The sequence below is a fragment of the Onychomys torridus genome, chromosome 8 (assembly GCF_903995425.1).
Source record: "Onychomys torridus chromosome 8, mOncTor1.1, whole genome shotgun sequence".
Classification (NCBI taxonomy): domain Eukaryota; kingdom Metazoa; phylum Chordata; class Mammalia; order Rodentia; family Cricetidae; genus Onychomys; species Onychomys torridus.
This window is the reverse complement of record NC_050450.1, coordinates 54013047-54036634: the sequence shown is the minus strand read 5'-3', so window position 1 is coordinate 54036634 and position 23588 is coordinate 54013047. Positions and strand designations below refer to the sequence as shown.

The 23588-nt window shown below is 40.9% G+C and overlaps 1 protein-coding gene across 4 annotated transcripts in view; it reads left to right on the top strand.

Moving 5' to 3' along the window:
- The first annotated feature begins 2446 nt into the window (after window positions 1-2446).
- Map2k4 (mitogen-activated protein kinase kinase 4) overlaps window positions 2447-23588 on the top strand; it is a 98654-nt gene continuing 77512 nt past the window's right edge. Inside the window, exons 1-2 of one of the 4 annotated variants that reach the window (XM_036197889.1) lie at window positions 2447-2673; window positions 15532-15564. Coding sequence is in view for 2 of the 4 variants with exons in the window: in XM_036197885.1 (XP_036053778.1) it covers window positions 2562-2673; window positions 15532-15564 (145 nt within the window). In the remaining 2 variants the exon portion in view is untranslated. The remainder of the gene's footprint in view (window positions 2674-15531; window positions 15565-23588) is intronic. The other 3 variants (XM_036197885.1, XM_036197890.1, XM_036197886.1) reach the window with 3 other exon arrangements.

The following is a 23588-nucleotide window of genomic DNA, read 5'->3' as shown; positions in this document are numbered from 1 at the left end:
TGGGATTACAGCCGTATGTAGCCATTGATTTGACTTTTCTTGTCTTTCTGTCTTCTTTCTTCCCTCACTCTTTCTCTCTCCCTTTCTCTTTTCCCTTCTCCCCTCCCCTTTCTTCCTTTTGATATAGTCTCCCCCTCCCCTTCCTTCTGTTTGAGACAGTTTCTCCCTATGTAGCCCAGGCTGGCTGGGAAGTCTCAGTTTTCCTGACTTAACTTTCCTTCCAGTGTTCTGGGATCCAGGAGTGCGCCACAGCACTCAGCTCCACTCCCCCTCCTTTTTAAAAGTAAACTTAAAGAAATTGAACACCGGTTCTGATCACTGAGTATGGATGTAGTTCTGGTAGAATAAAATCACATTCTTTGGCAGTGTATTTGTATCTACTCAGACCATGGCCAGAGCTATCAATATTACTTTTCCCTGGGTGATGGGTGGTAACAACCTGGAGTTTTAATACTTCCATTTTTATTGTAACAAGCAATGTCATGATAAGCATTTGCCTGCAGTTCTTCACAGATGGATGATTATTAGCAGTTAAAGTTTATAACATCTCCTGAATGGCCATCTTACTCTGGTTGAAGCTTTGGCTTTCTCGTGGTAGGATGGGTCAAAGCTGCTCTCACAATCCATGTTTCCAGTTGACAACTCCTCCACAAATCCTCTGACTGAATGCCCCTGAGTCCTCAGTTGAAAGGCTCTCTAGTTCCTGTCTCCTCAGGCCTTAGATGCCTTTCTCTGCCTAGCCATTTCACTTCCTATCTCAACCTTCCTAGTGCTGGGATTAATGGTGTGTGCGCGTCCCAAAACTGGGGTTAAAGGTGTGTGCCACCACTGCCTGGCTCTGTTTCTCTCCTAGACTGGATCAATCTCACGAAGCCCAGCATACTGGCCTTGTACTCAGAGATCCAGACGGATCTCTGCCTCCCAAGTGCTAGTGCTAGGATTAAAGGTGTGTGCCACCACTGCCTGACCTCTATGTTAACTTTGTGGCTGGCTCTGTCCTCTGATCTTCAGGCAAGCTTTATTTCTTAGATCACAAATATATCACCACACCCAGGTTTCTCTGTTAATTTTTTTTTCTCATTCATGTTCACCTAACTATATCGGGTCAATGTTTCCCACAGATTAAAATCCTTTTGTACAACCTATACACCCTCTAAGGCAATATTGGAAACAATGATATATATACATCTCCTGCTACTCATCCTAACTCCGGCAATGCCTTTAAGAGATTGGTATAGCTACATATATATTAAGTTCTTACTAAAGAACTATGTACCTGTTGGGGGGGGGGGCTTGACAAAAGTACTTTTCATGAGACAGTGAACACATTAATTATTCACGCCAGAGAGTGGGAGTGGGAAGGCCATGGCACTTATAGGAATGGGGAAATTTAAATCCCTCCAAACCATTTCTTGGCATCACTCCAGACCCCGAAGAACTGGAACTGAGAACAGAGATGACACTATACACCACAGCACACAGCACACTGATGTTAGAGCTGGCTGGGAAATGCTCCTGGTGAGGCAAATGTCATGGCACACTGCAGTTAGAGTCTGGTAATGACAGGATATGATATTTGGGACATTGCTAGCAAATTATGGGCCCTTTGATGTCTTTTCCCTTGTGTGTTGAAGTGTCCGAGTGAAAAGAAATACACAACTGTATTTTATTTTATTTTTTGCACCCATCCATGTTTTCCAATATGATAAGTTGCTTTGGAAGGAGAATTTCATCTTATATTTTTCATCCTTAATTTTTTTTTTTTTTTGACTAGATCCTGGAACCAATATATAGACCAGGTTAACTTCTTCAAACTCAGAAATCTGTCTCCTAAGTACTGGAATTAAAGGCATGCATCACCACAGTCAGCCTTATGATTTTGGGTTCTTCCCCTGGAACTAAAAAATAGCCTCCCTCGAAGAAAGCCGCCTTTTAACCTGCACTTGAAAAGGAGATAAGTTTGCTAGCCACCACAGTCTCTCCTTTTGTTGTTTGCTGTTCTCTTCCCACACAGAATAAATAGACAAAATATTTAGCATGCATTTTGGGCTGAAAAGCCTAAATTGGAACTTTTCCTTTTTCCTTCAAAGACCCCTGCCGGCTTCCAGCAGTGCTGAGAGCATTGGCCTGAGATCACAGCAAAAGCAAGACACTTTAGGAAGGGATGGATCAGAGAGACTGAACAGGAAGCTACTGCTCTGATTTTGGGTTCTGAGGTTCCAAGAAGGTAGTTCTAAAGCTTTGGGTTCGTAGGTCTTTCCCTTCCTCAAATGCACAAATATTTCTGATTCTGCAAGCCACTATAGGTCCCTGGAGGGTAGAGGGCCACCATATCCAGGACTGCAGGCCCTGCCCTCAGTCCTGGGTGCTGCATGCAGCAGCTCAGCCTGAATTGCAGGCTGCGCGTCAGCTCTGGCGGGGGCGTGCACGGGGAAGGGGGCGTGTCGGAGGCGTGTCCGGGGCGGGGCCAAGGCGGCGCACGCCGCGCCCTCAGCGGAGCGAGAGGCCGAGCTTGCTGCATTGCAGCCGCCGCGGCGCCGCTCGGCTCCTCACTTCCAACAATGGCGGCTCCGACCCCGAGCGGCGGCGGCGGCGGCTCCGGGGGCGGTGGCGGCACCCCGGGCCCCATCGGGCCTCCCGCCCCCGGCCACCCGGCCGTCAGCAGCATGCAGGGTAAGGACGGCGGGCGCGCCGAGACTACGGGGCCCCTAGCGAGGCGCTCGGCTGAACCGCGGCCTGTGAGCCGCCGCGTCCCCGGGGCTGTCTGAGGAAGCCGCCCGAGCTCCGCGTCTCGGGCCCGGCCTCGCCCCGTCTCCCCGCCCCGGGCCCGGCGTGGGTTGCCCGCTGCGGCGGCTCTGCCTTCGCCGGCTCGGGCCTACCTGGCTGCCGCCCGCCCGCTGCTCACCTGGCGCCCGCGGGCTTCGGGATCGCGCGCGGCCGGGCCTCTAGCTCGCAGGTCGGCCGCGTCCCGGCCCTCGGCCCCGCCGCCCCCGCGCGCCGCAGTGGGGCCGGCTCAGGGCCATCTTGCGCCTCGCCGGGCGTCGCTGGAGCCGGGCCCCTGCGCTGACCCCCCGTCCCCCAAACTTTGCAGGGTGTCTGCGTGGGAGGGGCGGGGGTTCGCCAGGCCCAGTGCCACCTGTAAGGTGGGGAGACAGCCGCTGGCCCCGGAGAGGCGTTTCGACCCAGGCTGGAGATGTGTGTTCTCCTCGCATGCAGAGAAGAAAATCCGATAAAAATAGAAGACCGAGTTCGGCTGAAAGGGAGAGATTCAGGAAACCGGATGGCAGAGGTCAAAGTGATCGAGTCTGGGCATCCGAGACAGCTCTCCTGTAATGGCCTTTCCCCACTGGGAGGCCTTAGTATCTCTATGTGAGTTTTGACAGGTGATGTGAACATACAGGCCTGGGCTCATTACAGACCATATCTTAAGTTTACTGGAGGGATTTGGGGTAGTAGTGCTATTTTTGAAACAGACAAACCCAGAAATCTCTTGATTAACTTTAGCAAAGGACTCATGTTGAATTATTAAGAGTCACTTGGATATCCTTGTTATCAGTATGACCATGGTTTCTTTTTGATTAAACTCTCCATAAAGAGTTTCTTGTGTCTAGTTAACAGATTATATGTTGAATATTTCGTGTTTACGATAGCATGCCATGATTCAGGCAGCAGAAATACGGTCTGCGTTTGCATCCCCTCTGTGTAAGAAAAATTTAGTCTATATATTAAACTATGATAGGCACATCAACAGAAGAGCTCAGCATTCAGAAGATGTATTCTGTACGGCCCCTAAGTTAATTAATTCAAATTGAGTCAGTTATTGGATGCCTACTATGCTGCATGTTACATTATATAGAATCCAGGATTGATTTCTTGGTCTCATACTTCTACTGTCTGCTAAGATAATATAGGATTATCTTGTCTTGTGTCTTGTCCACAACGGGTGACTTAAAATTTTTAAAAAATATTTTAAGGGTAGAGACAGCCTGATCTGAGTTCAATCCCTGGGATCTACATGGCAGGGAGAGGGCTGATTCCTTCAAGTTGTCCCCTGACCTCCACCTGAACACAATAACTCAGTAAAATTATATATATTTCAAGGGTTGTTTTTTAATTTTTTTTCTTTTTGAGGGGAGAGGCTGACAGTTTGAAAAACCTGTATTAATTTTTTTCTTCATGTTGTTCAGAAACTATTGAGCAGCTGCTTAGAGCCAACACAGTGCTGTTCTGAGTGTGTAGACACCAGTGAGCACAGCTATCATCTCACTTCTGGTGGAGCATGCCCCTTTGAGAATGGGGAAGGGAAGACGTGTCGGTAAATAGTAGAGGCTGCTTAAGAAAAATGAAGGCAACAAGCTGGGTTTTGTGATGGAAGGTAGTAATAGGGCAGTCTCCTTGATAAGATGGACGGAGAAAGCCTGTCTGAAAAGAACAGAGATGGGGCCAAGGCAGAGAGAAGAGAGAATATGAAGATTCTGCAGTTGGGAAGAGCTCCTAGAAACTCAAAGTCACATGGTCAGGAATCAGTCTGGTATTCTCTAGTCTCCTCCATCTCTGCTTTTTGATTTCTGGATAGAAACTCAAAGTCACATGGTCAGGAATCAGTCTGGTGTTCTCTAGTCTCCTCTATCTCTGCTTTTTGATTTCTGGAACCCTTTTTAAAAGGGGGAAGGGCCCTAAACGGTCTTTGAATTATGGCTGAATGTTTAAAAAGACATTTTATTTTGTGTGTGTGCATGTTTTTCATGGGTGTTTGTATAAGCACCACATGCATGCCTGGTGCTGGAAAGGTCAGAAGAGGTTATCAGATTCCTGAGACTGGCTTTACAGATGGCTGTGAGCTGCCATGTGGGTGCTGGGAATCAAACCCGGCTCCCTTGCAACAGCAACAAGTGTTCTTAACTCCTGAGCCAGTTCTCCAGCTCCTTCATTGTTACTTTAAAAAAAAAAAACCTTTACTTAAAAAATCTTTAGTCTTTGATTGATGCAGGAACATGCTAAGTTATACCTTGTGTTTTGAATCAGTTTCGATTGCTCAGAGTAAAGAGAAGTGTTTGAAATGTTCAAGATGATGTGTAGCATAATCTGAATTAGAAAGCTGGAGTTTAAGCAGCAAATGAGTAACTTTTTTTCCTCTAGTTTGAGCCAGGTTTTCCATTCTTTACCAGTGGCCTTCTTTGGATTTAGTTTTGTTTGTTTATTTATTTATTTATTTGAGGTGAAGTCTTCCTGTATTTCCCAGGCCATCCCCTTGCCCTCATTTTATATGCTTGCTACCCAAAAGACTTTTTCTTGGAGCCGTTCATGATCAGGTCCTAATGAGCAGCAGATTCAGTTTTAGCACATAGAGATACATTTCAGCAGTCACTGGAAAGTCTCCTGTAGGATAGGCACCGTGCGTGACAAAGGACTTTGCACTGTTTCATGACTTGCCATCTGTGGTCAACTGTGGTCCAAAGTTGGAAACATTATTTCCTTTATATTGTAATGCTTAATAGCCAGAGCTTTGGGGTCTTGGGTTTGAATCCTGTCCTCACTCCACCCCACCAAGACTTAAGCTTTCTGTGAGTATATTACCTAGCCTCTCGAAGCCTCTGTCTCGTAGTCGGAAAGTAAGAACGCTTGTTTGCAGGTACAAGGAGAATATGCACAGAAAGTGTGGGGCCTGGCATTGCGGAAGGATGCCGTGAGTGTTGACCATCAATATTCTCAGTGCTCATCCTGTTACTTGAGATGATCTCTGTCTCTACCCCATGGGTCCCTAGTCCCTTATGACCCAGCTTGCACATTTCTTTTTCTAAGCTTTATTATCTGTGGGTTAGACAATTCTTCTAACCCGTTGATGTCACCGTTTTTCACTATTAAGGGATCCTAGTTTTAGAATTCCAGAGAAGATACTGTTCTACTTCAAACACTAAATCCTTGTTGTTTTCTGGATCTGAGAGTCTCAAATGGTGATAATGTTGCTGTTATGGAGGTACTATTGTAGCTGTAAATAGTCTGTGGGCTGTGTGGTTAGCTGGAATGGGAATTGTAGTGACTTTGGCTTCTTAACAGTCATCATTTGTTCATTTAGTTACATTTTCACAAAGAAGTTGTATTTCTGATCTGGCCATTTTTAAAGCATTCTTCCCACAGAGTCTCAGCTAACAGAGAATAGTAGCTGATTTTGTTATTACTCATACATTTGAGTCTTCATTCATTCTGACTCATGTTCTTTCTCTTTAATTTCCTTAAGTCCATATACAGAAGGACAAACATCAAACATTTACAAGCTGAATATGCCTTTCCCCCCACCTTTCCTCCCTTGATTATTTGGTGACTAAAACTATCAAAATGTATATCTGCTTACTAAGTTGGGTAAATAGTATTATAAAAATGTATTAGACTTTAGGATAAGTTTTTTTTTTTTTTTTTGAGAAAGAAAAAATATTCAAATGAGCTACTATGAATGGGCTTTTATTCTCAATAATTAGTTGAGAATTGGAAAAATTATTTTCTCAGTAATCTGAGAATTTGAAAAATAATTTCCTTGATAATAGACGAATTTCAACTGAGAGGTTTCTTGAATGGTACAGTACTAAGTAATAGTGTAATTCTTTAGCTCAAGAACGTATAGTGAACTTATACATGTACAATTGCCATCTTAATATTCAAGAGCCTTTCTCATGGTGGCTTGTAAAAGCCTAGGTATTTAACCAAGTTAGTGGAAGCATGTCAGGCAGTCAGACTCAGGTGAGCTAGGCGTAAGTCTAGGACCTAATGTTCCATGAAGTCACCACAGGTATGTTCGAGAATAACAAATATTCTGGTGAATAAAGCTTGCCAGCTGAGAGGTGAGGAATTTCAGCACTGAAAATATAGCAGGATTTCTTCTGTGCTGGTCCTGGCTTTACCTTTGCATGGAGCAGTATCTTAGAAATAGGACGTCAAAGTTGAGAGAATGCTGGATTTGGACTAGGAAAAACCAAGGCCATATGCAGGCTCTGCACCCTTGGGAAATTACCAGACTTTTCTAATTTCCTATAAGTTTTCATCTATTAAAATAGAGAATACACAGCTTATAGACTGTTTTAAGAATCACATTAGGTTATTGCATGTGAAAATGCCTTAAAACATAAAATACTATGCATGTGTAAAGATTATTAGAAATGATATTTACCTGCTTTAGTTGCTAGTCATTTAATATGTAATGAATTTAAAAGATCTCTTAAAAATGTGAGAAGTTAAATTTATTAAGAAGGTTTAAGGACATTAGGGAGATGACTCAGTCTGGAAAGCACTTGTTGTGCAGGAATGAGGCCCTGAGTTTGGATCCCCGGTACCCATGTAAAAGGCTGGGCATGGCAGCATGCATCTACAATTCTAGCCCTGGGGAGCGAAATACAGAAGGATTTCTGGAGCTTGCAGCCAGCAGGCTCAGTGAGAGATGCTGTTTCAAAACGTAAGTTGAAGAGCAGTTGAGGAAGAAGATAGTGTATGCTGACCTCTGGCTTCTACATGAACACAAACCCAAATGCACATACACAACAAATTAAAGAAGACTGTTAAAAAGAAATAGAGCCTTAAACTCATAGTTAGGAACTTTCACTTTAAAAATGCCTTTTTTTCAAAGTAGTTAGCATAGTTACAACTTATCATGTTTTTATTTGTTAGTCTAGATTGGGTCTTGCCCTGTATGCTGGACTTAGACTTGTAATCTTTCTAAGGGTGAGACTACAGGTTTGGACCAGCATGTCCAGTTTAGAATCCCATTGATTCTGAGAAACACTTAGCCATTTGTAAAGCACTTGCTATACAAGTTGCTGTAAGCAGAAATGTACCTCTGGTTCTCTTAATGTGTTGATCTAGGCAATTTTTCTTTATTTTCTCCTTAGGTAGTGAAGGTATATAGTATGTGATTAATACCCACATATTTAGCTTTCAGGTGAGCATTTTATATGTTCCAATTAAAGTAAAAGTATGATAAATTTATGAAGGAACATAAACTTTAAAATGTCATGAAGTGTGTCTATTAAGAGAAAGTAGAAATTTAAGATCACTGCGCTGTCTCTTCCTAGCAATATTTAAATGTATAAAACATATATGAAAACCTGCCTTTGATTTAGTGTGTGGTTTAAAGAACCAAGTTCAGGGTTGGGAATGTAGCTGAGTTGGTAGAGTGTTGCCTAACATGCAAGAAACCCTGGATTCTAGCCTAAGCAGCATGTAAACTGGGTGTAGTGAGTGCTGTGACCCAGCCCTGGGAAGTGGAGGCCAAAGGAACAGAACCTCAGCATCATTCTCCACTACATAGTGGGTTCAAGGCCAGCCAGGGATATATAAGACTATTATACACACACACACACACACACACACACACACACACACACACTCACAACAAACAAACAACAAATCCTGACTATAGACAGTGAAGAGTTCCAAATCCTATAGTTGCCTGCTTGTCCCAGAATACTGTTTCTTTGTGTGTACATGTGGGGTGCACAAGTTGTGAGTACATGTGTGTGTGTGTGTAAGGATGCATACAGGTAGGGGTCAGAAATCTGCCTTGAGATAGCCATTCTTTTAAACAATGGTGTCACTGGGACCTGAGGACCTTCAATTAATCTAGACTGGTTAGCTAATGAGTGAAGGAGCCCTTTGTCTGTCACCTCTGCTCTGGGGTTACAGGCATATGCCACCTATACCGGCCTTTTATAGGGATATTAGCTGTTGAACTTGAGACCTTGTATTTGCGCTATGGCTTAGTTACTTTTTGTGTTGCAGTGATCAAATGGCTTGGCAAAAGCACCTCAAGGAAGGGAAGGTTTGTTTTGGCCCACAGTTCTAGGGTTTAGTCCGCCATGGCCAGGAAGTCACGGTGGCAGGGGTTTGAAGTTGATGGCCACATGGTGCCTATAGTCACGAAGAAGAGAGCAATGAATGCTTGTATTCAGTTCACTTTCTTTATATATATATAAAGTATATATATACTGTCCAGAATCCTAGCCCAGAAATGGTGTCCCCCCACACCCTCCCCCCCCACAGAGTTTGGGACATCCCACTTCTTTTAACTTAATCAAGATGCTCCTCCACCCAGGTAGTTTTAAATCTCATCAAGGTTGACAACTGAGATTAACCATCACACATGGCAACATTTTACTGTGCACTTCATTCTCAGCCCCAGACAGCATTTCTTTTACTATTTTTTAACATGACCTGGTACGTATACAGTGTAGTAAATTAGTTCTCTCCTAAAGCATATGTTGAAATTCTCTTATGCCTTTAAAAATGAGAGCAAAGTCAATAAGATTAAGTAACAGATACTCTTTTAGAATACATTCTCACATTTTGTCTAATGTACAATTGGTGTGGTGAAAGGAGTCATAAGATCAGCTAAACTGGTGATCAGTACAAGGAGCCATCACCTAACACTGCCCAAGGTGGGCCTTTCAAAGGAGAAAACAGACCGTGTGCAGCTTGATTGTTCAAGAACAGCACATGGTACCCACCACTAGGCAAGAGCACAGAAGTGGATAGTACATGAACCTTTTACAGCTCTGCTGTATTTCATCTTACTCAAAATTGCTTGAAACCAGTTTTAAGAAGGATAAGGAAAGTACTACGTGTGTGTGTGTGTGTGTGTGTGTGTGTGTGTGTGTGTGTGTGTGTTTTGACTGCAAGCACAGGGGTTACATATGAGGCCGGGGACACACACATAAATGACATATTTATAGGTATTGAATGTGTGGTTTTGCCAAGAAGTGACGTTATTTAGTGTCTCCTGATTCTATTTTATTTTATTTCTGTGGGTATTTTGTGTGCATGTATGTATGTATACCATGAACATCCTGGTCTGTCTGAAAGGCCAGAAGAGAACATTGCATTTCCTGGGACTGGAGTTAACACATGGTTGTGAGCCACCATCTTGGTGCTGGGAATTGAACCCAGGTCATCTGGAAGAGCAGCCAGTGCTCATAACCAGGGAGCCATCTCCCCAACCCCTCTTCTGATTCTTTTGGCAGTTACCCTGGGACTTGTGTTAGATGCTTGTCAGGAAGTAGTAGTCACTTTAGGGGATGTCAGAGGCTTCAGGACACCAGACTGCACAGTGAGAGCTGTAGACAAGACATTTATTTGAAAAACAGTGTCTGTTTTTGCCTCTGTTGACACAGAAGACTGTTGTGACCTCAAAAGGTGTACAGATTTTTTCTCACCAGTAAGCTAGGGATCAGTTTCGCTGGGTGACTTCTACTTCAGTTCTGATACTGTTTGTTAGGAGATAGAACTGATTGCAAAGCTTGATTATCTTCCTCATCTTTACATGCCAGTTGAAAGCTCAGAAATTGGAGTTCCTGATCCAGGGAACAAGCTCACTTGTTTATATGAAGAATATTATAAGGGATACAGAGGAGAAGATTCCTAGGGCAAGGTAAGAAGAGGGGAAGAGGGGTCTTGGAGAGCACAGGCGAGAGAGGTGGGGGGAGCGCGAGAGTGCTCCCTGGAAGCTCCCTGCATCTTCTCTTTCGGGATATTTATGGAGACTTCATTGCATATCCTATGTTCATAGACTAGATGGGGAAACTTAGCAAGGCTGGCCTGCCTTTCAGTCCTGGCCTCTCTGAGCAGCCTTCCTCCCTTCAGGTTATGGGCCAGAACTCCTCTGGATTATGAAAGGTCCTACAGCCTACTCTATTGTAGGAGGGTAGATCAGAAGATCTCTTTGGGTGCCAGAGATGGAAATCGGGTTCTCAAGCATGCTGAGCAGATGCTGTTTCACTTTAGTGGCATCCCTAGCAGCCAGAGAAATTCAGTGCCAGGGATGAGAAGTCAGGGACGAATAGAGCTCTTAAGACTGTTGAGGAAGAGAAACTCTTATTTCTATGGCTTGCCTGCCTTAGGGAGGGAGTTACCAGCCAAAAACTGTAGGTGGAAACGAAGACATAGCATAGACTGTTGGTATGGGGTTGTCAGAGAGTTTTTTCTTATTACCCTGTTAGGTTCCTGGGAATAAAAAGAGGATGGGCTTTGTGTAGTGTAAGCTGCTCTGATGAATACCTGGAAAGGCAGAGAAGGTGCTGTTGGTGTTGCTCATCCAAGGGAGGAACAGGATAACTTTCTGTAGTAACGAAAACCTGCTCTATTTGGTTTCTTTACTAGACATTTTGATCATCCCAGAACACTCTGGATCTTCCTGAATCTGACAGAAGATAGGTCCTTACTTAATGTCACACAATCCTAAATTGTTCACCCTGGGATGCTACATTGAACAATGTGGTATTCAGTTGTGCACTCACAAAGTAGAGAGGGTGGCTGTTGGCTACAAGGAGAAAAAGAGCAGGCATATGTGGACTACAAAATCCTGAGTTTAAAAATCATGGGAAGAATTTGATGACTGGAGTCTCAGTGAGGTAGACAATCTGGAATTACTAAATTAGGGAAGCTCCCTTTTGATAACAACAAGAAATAAAAAGCAAACAACCCATCAGAAAAGAAGTCTTGTAGAAGTTACTCTGAAGTACAGTGAAAATACAAAGTTAGGACCAGTTTAGATAACTTGATTTTGGAGCTATAGTGATGTGTTGGGCATAGCTGTGCTGTCAAAGACGTGCCAGGATTTTGAGGTGGAAGCTGGAAGGTGGCCAGCAACAATAATCTCCAGGTTTGTGCTAGAAGGAAGGATTTGTACCTGGGCTGTGGCATGAGCCAGTAAGGAGTCTGATTTCTTTTATGTTAATGTGGCTTTGTGATGTATTTCAGCAACTCAAAGCCCTAAAATGCTCAGATGAGGAGGATATGTACTGTATTATACTGCCAACCCAAAGGAAGGAGAGCAGAGACAACCGTATAACTCTGTAAGGGCTCTACACAGCCGAAGCTAGGATTAACCACAGCTTTCAACCCCAGAGGTTACTGGATGTTATTTTAACTTTTTTTATCAGTTCAAATTCTTTTTTTTTTTTAAATTTTTTTATTGATTCTTTGTGGATTTCACATCATGCATTCCAGTCCCACTTATCTCCCTGTCCCCTCACATCTGCCCTCTGCCCTTGCAACCTCTCCCTCAAAAAACAAAACCAAATTAAAAAGAAAAAACAAAAACAAACAAAGAACGAAGGCAAAAAAAAAAAAAAAAAATGAAAAAGAATCTTGTAGAAGCTGTGGTGTGGCCCAGTGAGTCACACAGTTTATTTACCCTGTAGTCCGTACATCTTTACTTGTAAGTGTTCATCTCTGTGAGTCACTGCCCTGGTTTGAGGCCTGCTACCCCGCCCGTAATGGGCTCTCACTGGGGCTCCTCTTAGATATCCTGTTGTTGTCCTGTGTCATAGAGATCCTCCTGTTTTGAATTTTAACTTTATATATAAACAAGAAATCTGGAGCTGTTTCATGGAGCACCTTCAGTGCTGGTGCGATGATGCCCCTCATTTTGTTTACCACTTGTCAAATACTGCTTGGGTTCTGCCTTTATTTTATAGCATAACCAGGCTTTTAAAGTATTACAGACCATCTTCTACAGTAAATTACAGATTTCCAGTATTGGCCTGTTAAGAGATCTCATACTTGAAGGGAGGAGTGGGGAATGAGGGGAAAGCCTGGGATGAGCCAGAGCAAGAGAGAGGGGAAATCCTCATATAGCTTTATTTCCTTTGTAGCCTTATTAGCATTTGGTGCTGTAGAGTCTGGATTCTGCCTCTTTGGTTAGAGGAAAGCAAAGGTTTACTTGTCTGGGACCAGGAAAATAAAAGGATTTCCCCGATGCAGTAGGGAGAGTGAAGTAGAGGGTCATAAAATTGAGTCCTAAAGAGTAGATAAGGGTATAAAGAACAGAGGGAAGGCTTGCATGATCAGTTACTATCAAAAGATTGACCTGACAGCTAGCACCCCTGAGATGGAAGACTTCGTGTAGATGAATGGCAGGATGGAGTTTAGGAGATAGGAGAATCCTCTAATTGAACAAATGTGCGTATATTAGTGGGAACACGCACGCTGCAAAGGTGAAGGTATTGGGGGCTCCTTATCGGTTTACTCCAACCAGCTGCACAAGCTCTTTGAGTATAATTAAGCACAGTGATCCACTGGGCACTAACTTCCTGACTTGCACAAGTGTCTCACACAGACACACATAGGGCATAAAATAATTTAGCTAGAATAGTTTTTTTTTAAACATATTTAATTGATGTTTTTGAGAAGTGATAGAATTATCAAGAAAATGGTGAAATACTGTGTTGTAGTTGTCTGTCAGTGGCCACGTCTGCAGAGAGTGAGAAGTAATTCTTAGAAGTGAACAATTGAGGGTTCAGAATTCAGACACTTAGTTATCTCATCCATAGTTAAGTAAAATGAGCAAGTTTATAGCTCTGCATCAAGATCTTCAGACCTTTAGTCGAACAACCCTGGATTGATGGCAGAACTTAAAGTTTTAGGAATTTTATTTAGCACTCAAACTAGGTTAGTTTTAATGTGGAGCAGTAATAATTGGTGGTAGTTCGCCATTCTCAGCCCCAGCTTCTTTACATGCTAGGTAAATGTTCTTCAACTGAGCCACTCCTCAGCCCTCTGTTTTTTTGTTTGTTTGTTTTTATCAGACTTTACTGTGTATTTGTGCATGTGAAGCCTTGTACTCAGTTTTGACTCATGCTTTTACATACACCTTTCGAGTATATATAAATTTTTATTTATTTATTTATTTATTTTGAGACAGGGTCTCACTATGTAGCTATTACTGGCCTGCAACTTGCTGTGTAGATATGTGGGTTAGGCTGGTCTCTAACTCAGAATTCTGCCTGCTTTTGTTTCTGCCTTCCCGGTGCTAGGATTAAAGACGTGTGCAACTATTTTGCTTGCTCCACCATTCATTCACATTGCTACTTTGTTCATAGTTCTTTCACCCCTTGCCCCTTCCCTCCTGTAACAGCCATTTGCTTTGAAGAGAAAGTTAACTGTTGTCTTAAGTATGATTGTTATTTGTTTCCCAGTCTCTGCTGCTGGGATGACTAAACTTGCTTCTGAACTTGGAGTCTCTCTCAGGGTTCTCTTCCAGTGCTGTTTCAAGGTTGCCCTTTCTTCCTGACTTGGACTCTGCTCGTTTTGCCTGCTAGGAGGCTGGCTAGCTTTTGCATGCTCCAGTGTGAAGACCCTGGATTTCTAGTTTTCTTCCTGTGTTCTCTTCTGCTGAATAGTTGATGTGCAGCACCTTACCTTCATGTAAGGTGTGAGTACACTGCTGTCCAGGCTTCCCAGGACTTTGTGCTCTTGAAGTTTCCATTTGTTTCCTTTTTGATTACCATTTGCGATATTAAATGGTCAGCAATAGGTTACTTAGTTGTATGAAAGTAACTGCATAAGCATTTTCCAGCTTTTATTCATTGTAAATGTTAATTGTATCTTCTTAGAGTGTCAAGGCTTTTGACAACTGGATATGAAGGACTAGTAAAACTTCTTTTACATTGAGCTCTTAAAAAAACATGTTTTGATTGAATTTGTATAAACAATTTGTTTCTCGTCCCATTTTGTTTCCCAAGGCAGTAATATATACAAGTAAAGGCAGATATCTAAGAACACCACATGACTTGACTCAGTAAACTAGGAGGTAAAAGAATGTTTTGCAAAGGCATTGGGCTTCATTTTGATTTGTGAGACAGAGTCTTGCTTTGTAGCTTTAGCTGGCTTCAAATTTGTAACCTCAACCTTGTCCCGAGTGCTGAGACTTGCAGCTGCTTTACCTTGTAAATGACTTACTTACTCTACAGGGCCATTTGACAGATAATGATATATGGATATGGTGCATACACAGGGTATCACCAGATCCTATGAGAACTGGAGATAAGTTCATATGAGAGGGTACAAATTTTCTTTCTATAACTTCTAATGATCTACTCTACCATAGCATTCCCAAGGATACCTTTTTTGGGGGGTGGGGTGGGGTAGGGGAATAAGGTCTCATTTGCTATATAGGCCAGATTGGCCTCAACCTAGAGGCAGTCTCTCATGAGTGCTGAAATTACAAAGCATACCATTACACCTAGCAAGGACTGCTCCCACACCTGCTATAGAAGAATTTTACCTTTTCTTTAGTGATTTTATTCTTGTCACTTGAAGTTAGCAAATTGTTTAGAAAATTTTGTTTTATTTAAGTCTTATAGCTTATGAATTACTAAAGTTTCTTAATCATGGGTAATAATTAGCTTGGGCATTTCTAAGTCAATAATTTTGGCTAGTAAAATAAATTGTAATATATCCTGAATTTGTAGGTTGAAAACGTTAAAAAATTGATGAAACAGCTTTTAAAACTTTTTTATTGACTGTATGGGAAAAATAAAGACTAATGATGAAAGATGATTAAACTTTGAGTGTACAGCAGTGCATTTGAAAGAGCTGAGTGTTTACAGGAAGCCCTCTGCTGTCCTTGTCTCTATGGTGGGGTGCAGTGGTTTGAACTGTTCTTGTATTAGTTTTATTCACAATGTAATATCGAGATGCAATGTCATGCTCTGATTTGGTTTCTTTGATTTACAGCAAATGAACTGCAACTTATCTCTTTTACTTTAGGCTTTCAGATAAACTTCTGTGAAAAGGCACAAAGTAAGCTCAAATTTTGATATTCTGTTATTTATTTATTTATTTATTTCATATCCATCTTGGTATTGGGAATGTGTCCACTGTTGTTTCAACTAACAGACCATGGTGATTTTACACTGAAAGAGCTTCCATTTTTCATTCTGTTCCTTCCCATTCTTTGTTATATTCTTGACCATAAATTGTTCTTGTTTTTATTGAAGTTCAAATAAGAAAATGGTGTGTATAGAAAGAGAAGCATTCAAACTTTACTGAAATTTAAATTACAAGTTGCAAGTTCACCTCTAAGATTGTGGTGCAGAATGCCTTAACTACATATAATGACTGTCTTTTATTTAAAAATGTTTAATGCTCTTACTCTTTCTTTAAAACAAATCTTGTTGCAGTCATGTCTGTCTGTATGTACCTCTTCTTCCATTAGAACATTTATCTTCATGGACTGATGGGCTGGGCTTAGTTCAGCCATAGCTCTTTGGCCATGTAAGTGCTAGCCTCTGGATTCGAGTCTCAGCACCAGATAAAAAAACAAATAAAATGTTTGGGTTCATAGAATATAGAGTAGTTTTTTTTTTTTTTTAATAAAAAGACAGTAAACATATATTTTGTTTAAATAAAACAGTAAAATATATTTTGAACTTAAAACAGATTATAAAATTGTAGTTTTTTAAAAAAGGCTCATCTCAAGGAGTCTACTCTAGTTTACATGAAAACATTCCAAAATGAAATGGTTTTCTCTTCTGCTTCTTCATGTCTGGGGAAGAATGATGACCACTTGAAGTCTATCATTCTTTTTTTTTTTTTGAGCTGAGGATTGAACCCAGGGAAAGTCTATCATTCTTAATAAATTAGTTTGTAGGGAGAGTTTAACCTGGAGAAAAAGCATTTCTGTTATATTAAAGTTTCTTGTTTATGTTTTTAGGGATCAGAAAGCTTAATTTTTATTGGCTGGACATTGTGGTTTTCTTTGTAATGCATTGAACAAAAATTTATTTCTTGAATGGGTTACCCATGATGTGAGTATGTGGTACATGATAGAGTCGAGGCAACAATATACTAGATAAGGATAAAAGTTTTTAGTAGAAACATTATTGTCATCTCCTAGCTTAAGTACTAAGCCAAAAGTATATATGAGTTTCTGTCCATAGCAAACCTACAATTACATAGGTATGAAGTTGTGGTTTCTATTTTATGCTACCCCAATTTTTAATACACTCATGGTAATTTTTAGCTTTCCTTTACATTTTTAACATATTTGCTTAATACTTAGGAATTAAATTTTATATTATACATTCTGAAGCTGCTCTATTTAGAATTTGTTATTGTGTTCACTGTATTCTCTTTGTCTTTAGTTCTGTTGTGTGTATAAAACAAGAGGCGCATGGTTGTGTTAAGTTTACAGTGTGTGCAGTGCTGCAGAGCTTTGAGGAATGGTTAACAGTACTGTGGGGCTGTGAGTGGCTCTGCCCTTTCCTCTTGCTGCAGCTCTGCCTGCTATGCTGGTCATGGCTGACTCTAATAGTTAGAGAGGTTGAGCCCCAGAACCTCTGGGAGATTGATTGTGTGGGAGGGACGTATGCAGACACACTTTTGCACTCACTTTTTCATGCTGCTTCTCACTGGTCCTGCTTTCTCCTGACTTTTGCCAACTCCCCCTTTGTCTTCCATTTCTCTTTATTTTCTGCCTTTTGAGATTCAATATCATCATGTTAACTTCTCCATGAGGTACACAGTGATACTAAAAACTGTACAGTGAGTGAGGTTCCTGTACAGAAAAGAATAACAAGAGGTACCTGCCCTTGGCAGGCTCACAGTGTAGTGGACAGTGTTGACTCCCCACTGATTATCAATATCTAACAACTACAAGCAGATATATTATCAATATCTAATGATATCTGCATGCAGACTGCTGAGAAACCGAAGCCAGGGTGAGAATGGTTACAGAAGATGTGTGCAGGGCACCTTTATTTCTGCTCATTTCAGGAGAGAACAAGCCTAAGAACAACACTGTGTCTCTTGTTCACTCCCTCCATCCTTCTTTCCTTCTTTTTTTTTTTTTTTTTTTTACCTCTTGAGATGGGAGTCTGACTTTGTTGCTGAGATTGGCCTTGAACTTGGTGCTCAAGTGTTCTTCTGCCTCAGCCTTCTGAGCAGTTGGAACTGTAGGTACATTCTACTATGCCCGTTGCAGTTGCTGCTTTCTTAATGAGAACTAGAGGCTTGGGGATCCTGCTGTGGGCCTAACCTGCTTCAGAGTTAGGTGGAGCTAGCTGTCTGTGTTGACTGACTCTGGAGGATGCAGGACAAGAGTGCACATATCAGGGAGAGGAGGGGGAGCTGGAGAGTTAGTAGGGATGCCCAGCCTTTAGCCAACAGCATTTGTTTTTGTACAAATCAATGCTCATATTTTAGGATAAGGATAAGCTTATACGTTAACACTTCTATGATTTTATAAATTAAAAACATTAAAGTACAATTTGTAATTTTTGCAGCAGTTTTCTAGTTTGCTTTAGATGCAAATGTTAAGTTTGTTAAAGTAATCACCATTTCTTTAAAAATTAAGAATTTGAAATCATCATTTGAGTAGTTGTTCTCCAGTTGGCTTGTACTTTGCCAGAAATGCCAAAGGATATTTCAGAATTGGGGAAACGTATTTAATTCATGAACACTAAACATACATCATACAGTAGTTGTGGGAGAGGGTGTAGCAAAGAACAGAAAATTAGACATTTTCCAGGTGCCCTTGAAGCAGCAATACCCAATTCTCCATCACAATCAAGACTGTTCTAAGATGATCATGACTAATGGAAGCTCTGAGAGATTAATGTTCCATTGTTTGACATACACATTTCTGTTCTTTATGTTTCTATTATCACTATTCGAATCAATTCTTGTGATTGCCTGTTTTAAGTTAGTGAAAGGTTATTGGAATGTGTATATGTATATTCACATGCACAGATAGTATGAGATTCCAATTTTAATTTGGAGTCTAGATTTTGGTAGAAATTGAATATTCACTTTGTACCTTATGTTTTTTTTTTTTTTTTTTTTTTTATAAATTACGGTTTGTGCATGTCTGAGTTTTGGTTTTATAAATATTTAAGATAATATATTTTAGATAATAAAAATAAGTTATTATTTATGGTAACTATATTTTTTAATACTGTGGGGTCATTTTTTTTTTTCTGAATGTAAAATTACTTGAGGAAGAAATGCCTTTTCATTTGTGAGAGTTCTAGATGTACGGTTTCAACTTTCCCAACACTGAACTTCATTTAGAGCCTGTTGGTTAACCGTATTCATAGAGTACCTTTGTTCATGTAGATATGTGTATATAACTTATGACCAAGTTTGAATGCATCTTTTGTCTTTAGTAGATGAACTTCACAGTATGATTTGCTTCCTTTAAAAAAACAGTCTCTAGGAGTGAAGGTAAAGGTTTACTTGGAAACATATTTTTGAAGTTTTTTTTTTGTTTGTTTTTGTTTTTTTCCCCCCCTTTTTTTGGATTTTCGAGAAAGGGCTGCTCTGTGTAGCTTTGCACCTTTCCCGGATCTCACTCTGAAGACCAGGCTGGCCTCAAACTCACAAAGATCTGCCTCTGCCTCCCAAGTGCTGGGATTAAAGGCGTGTGCCACCACTGCCCGGCTTTTTTTTTTTTTTTAAACAAATATCAAGTTTGCTCCAGGTCTGCCAACGACCTGACTTTGGGGTGGCTAGGGGACAAGAACAATGCCATCACAGATCCCTGGATATAGGGTTTTCCTCAGAAAAATATCTGAAATCCTGTGCTAATCAAATTGAGAGTTTTTAGGAGGCTGTCCAATAATTTAGTTTTTATTTCAGTGTATTTGTCAGCCTATAGCAGAAGACTTCTTGGTCTCTAAAGAAAATTTGGTTTCTGTAGCTTTGCCTTTTACACTTTTGGTGGCTTTAAAAACTTCTCGTGTCTTCATTTTAAGAGTGTTTTGCTTGGGAATGTTTGCATAGCAATAGACTATTACCCCTATTCCCTCCCTCTCTTTGTGTGTCTACCTATAACCTAGGCTGATTTAGAACTCAGTTTTTCTTGGGGTTTTGCAACCCCACTTTTAGCCTCTTGAAGCTGGGATTACAAACCTGTTTTTTAACTACTAGTTTATAACCAAATTGTTTTGTAGAAAGTATGTGCTCCAGAGGTAAGAGTTGCTCTGTAGTATTAAGTGCATTAGACTACATTGGTAGTCATTTTGGGTGATGCTGCACATGGATATAATGGGGAAAGGTTTATGTGTGGAAGAGAGGCTTTCTTGTGGCTGATTCTTCTTACTCTTTTTTAAAAATTAGTTTTTGAGCCAGGATGTAGCCCACTATGTAGCCTAGGCTAGCTTGAACTCATTTAGGTTATGATCCTCCTGCCTCAGCTTCTGAGTGCTAGGATTACAAGCATGTACCTTGCACCCTTAATTGTGAAACTTTTCTTTTACAGTAATTATTGTGTTGGATTGGTGGTCATAAAATGGCAGTAATAAAACTGGAGGAAGATTGTTTCCTGAATCTATTCAGAAGTTTGGGTTAGATAATCGTAGTTTGCTGAGTTGATAAGAGTGTTTGTAAAAGGTGGTGTTTTGGCTTTATTGATGGGATCTTAGAGAACCAGGGAAATGATGTAGTGGAGAGAGGACCAATTCTTCATGTTTTAAATAAACTAGAGGCTTAAAAACTCATTTCTTCTAAAAAAATATTTGTTTGTTTTTATTTTTTATATATGTATATATACTTACTTGTCTGTCTGTCTGAATCATACACATACAGGATCCTCTAAGCCAGAAGAGGGCATTGGAGCCCCTGGAAATGGAGTTACAGGTGACTCTGAGCTGCCTGAAATGGGGAAGTGCTGGGAACTGAAGCTTAGTTCTATGCAAGAGCAGTAAGGCCTCTTCACTGCTGAATCATCTCCCCAGCCCTGGCTGATTACATTTCTAAATCTATATTTTGTAGTAAAAGTCTTGCAACCAATGACTAAAATTTTGTCATTTAGAAATTACTGACCTCAGCTGAGCTTCTTTTTAGGAAACAAAATGAACACATTTATTGCTTTTGGGTATTAGTATAGTTTATTTAGATTGATGTCGATGATGAAGTTAGTCGACAAAAGAGATTTTTGTAGAGCTGGCCCATAAGCTGTAGAGGCTAATACCCAGCATGTTCATCACTTTCCCTGAGGACCATAATAAAATACCAGCATACAATCCTCCTTGGAACAAAAACATGTCTGTGCTAAAGCTCCAGCAATGTATCTGTGATGTATGGGCAGAGTCAGGTCCATTTGTTCTCTCTTAACAAGAGATGTTGCCTAATTGTCTTCCACCTTGGAAGTTGGTAGAATACAACTTCTCCTTGAAAATTACTTTTGTTTCCAGAAGGAAGATTTCTAATGGTTGTTACGTTTAAGCCTATGCTATTTTTGAAGAAGGAAAGCATTTAAGTGGGGTTCTCTCACATTACAGAGTTTCTCTTCACGTGCCAGTTGCTGTTACTGACTGTAGAGAAGTGTTTGACAGAATGTGTCTGGCTGACTAGATGAGAGTAGAGGTGATGGAGAAAAGTTCTAGGGACCAGTCTCGGCTGCGTTACTGTTCAAAGCTTTTCAGGTTTGCTTACACATTTAGGGTAGTGGTTTTCACATAAGGTGTGCTAAATGCTAGAATTCCCACTACTTGGTTTTCCAGTGTGTTTTCCAAATCCAGACAACAATGTCCAAGGAGGTAGGCTGTGCCACCAGAGATTTGAGGTTGTTGTCTTGGTATTGATCTTATCAAGTGGGAATGCCAAGCAAACTTTAACCTGGAGTAAGGACTAAGTGAAGACAAGCATATCTCCCCTTTAGGGGAGGCCCTTATAACAATACTCTGCATGATTGAGGCCACCTATACCTGTGTCAGAGGGAGTGCTGGAGACTTTGAAGCTGAAATAAATCTAGAGCTCCCTTTGAAGAACCCTATATTCTTAGAGTGGACCTACATATACAGGCTATGTGGTAGAAATAATAGGTGGTGGTCGTAGTGATGATGATGATGATGATGATTTGAGACAGGGTCTCATCACCCTGGCTTATTCATTAATCAAAGGTTCTGTGCCCGAATTTTTTTTTTTTAAAATACCTTTTAGTTGCTAAATCTTATTAAAAGTCACATTAAGTGAAAAGACATGTTTCATGAACAATACTGGCCTTCTGAATCAAGAGCTTTTTAAATTTTCTTATTTTATTTTTTTCCCCAGAACCCAGCAGGTGCCATTCACAATTCAGCAATAACACAGTTCCACTTCTTTCTTAACACTCTGATTAGCACACTGACTCTGAAAGTGTAAAGTGTGCCCTCCACAATGTTCTAAAACTGATTTGATCTGTTGCTTTTCCTTCTTGGGTCCTAAGGATGTATGTGACAGAAAAGAAACATGTCAGTCAGTCAGGATCTGTTTATGTACTACATGCGTAAGAAGCAGTAGGGTGCAGTATGTTCTCTTAGAGTGCCACTTCTTCTCACTATTCTTAATGGAATCTAACCTTTTCAAAGACATTAGTTCATATCATAGACTATATTTATGGGCAACAAATAGTGCTTAATTGTGTCTACTAAGAAATGAAATATGTGTTGCTCTGAATAAGAATGGCCTCCATAGGCTCATATGTTCTAATGCTTAGTCACCAGGGAGTAGCACTATTTTAGAAGGAGTAGATGTGGTTTTGTTGGAGAAGTGTGTCAATGGGGGTCGGCTTTGAGGTTTCAAAAGCCAATGCCAGACCCAGTCTTTCTGTCTTTCTACCTTTCCCTCCCCCTCTGATTTCGGATCAGGATGTAGATCTCAGCTCCTGCTCCAGCACCATGCATGCTGCCATGTTCCCTGACATGATGATAATGGACTAAAGCTCTGAAACAGCAAGCATGCCTTCTTTTATAAGAGTTTGCTTGCTTTTGTATAAGAGTTACCTTGGCTGTGGTGTCTTTTCACAGCAATAGAACAGTGACTGAGACAGGAGGCCTTTAATAAGGGTCAGAAGAAGCTATTTGTATTGTGGAAAGAGGTAGAACGGTGCTGTGATAACTGTACATACATAATACTAATTTTGCATGGATGAGCCCACTCCTTTCCCACCATCCTTGTTTGCCTTGGTAATAACACAGTTAGATTTAAGTTAAAATTGGACTGTACTGTCTTTCTTTGAGCAAATGGGTGCATTCACTGTGAATTGTCTGCATCTTAAAGCTTGCTTTATCCTACTCTGTTTGCTAATGAAGTTCTTACAGAATTGGCAAGTCCAGAAGAGTTAATTATTTTATGGCTGATGGGAATCCTGATGGTAGTTGGGCAGATAAGGAAAGAGTGGATCACATTCACTTTTGACAAGAATCTGACTTTCTTATATGGTTAATAATAACATCTTAAACTTCCTAAGGAGGAGAAATCATCTGGTGGTTTTAGTGGCTTCTCAGCTAATGTGTTGCTGTGAATATTTTACCTGCCTGCTGCATACAGGTCTCCTTGGCTTGTTACCTGGACTTAGTGGAGCTGTAGGCCAATGTGCTTCAGCCACAAGCATTCTTGTTTTTCTTCATTGCATTGACAACTCTTTTTATCCCATCATGGCACAGACAGTTTTATAATATTGACTGACAAAATACTGATAGAATAGTAAGACGTGTGGTGAAGGTGCTCAGAGTTTTCTGTGAGGAGTTTTGTGGGGTAGAGCTCAGTGGTACAGCCCTCCCTTTCTATTATGTAAGGTCTGGGCCTGATCCCCAATGCCACACAACACAGGAAAGACAAAGACCTCTCTCCTCCTCTGGACTTGGGCTGGAGATGTTTTAACTAATAGCTGGTTCTTTTAGGTGTCTATTTGGTATCATATAGGGTGATGATATAGCTGTGGGATTTCAACTCTAGACTCCCGTAAAGTTTGTTTGCAGAACCAGTTATACTTGGAGTTAGGGCTGCCAGTTACTATTGGGTGATGTGTCTCCATTACATTAATGATACAATGTCACTGGATC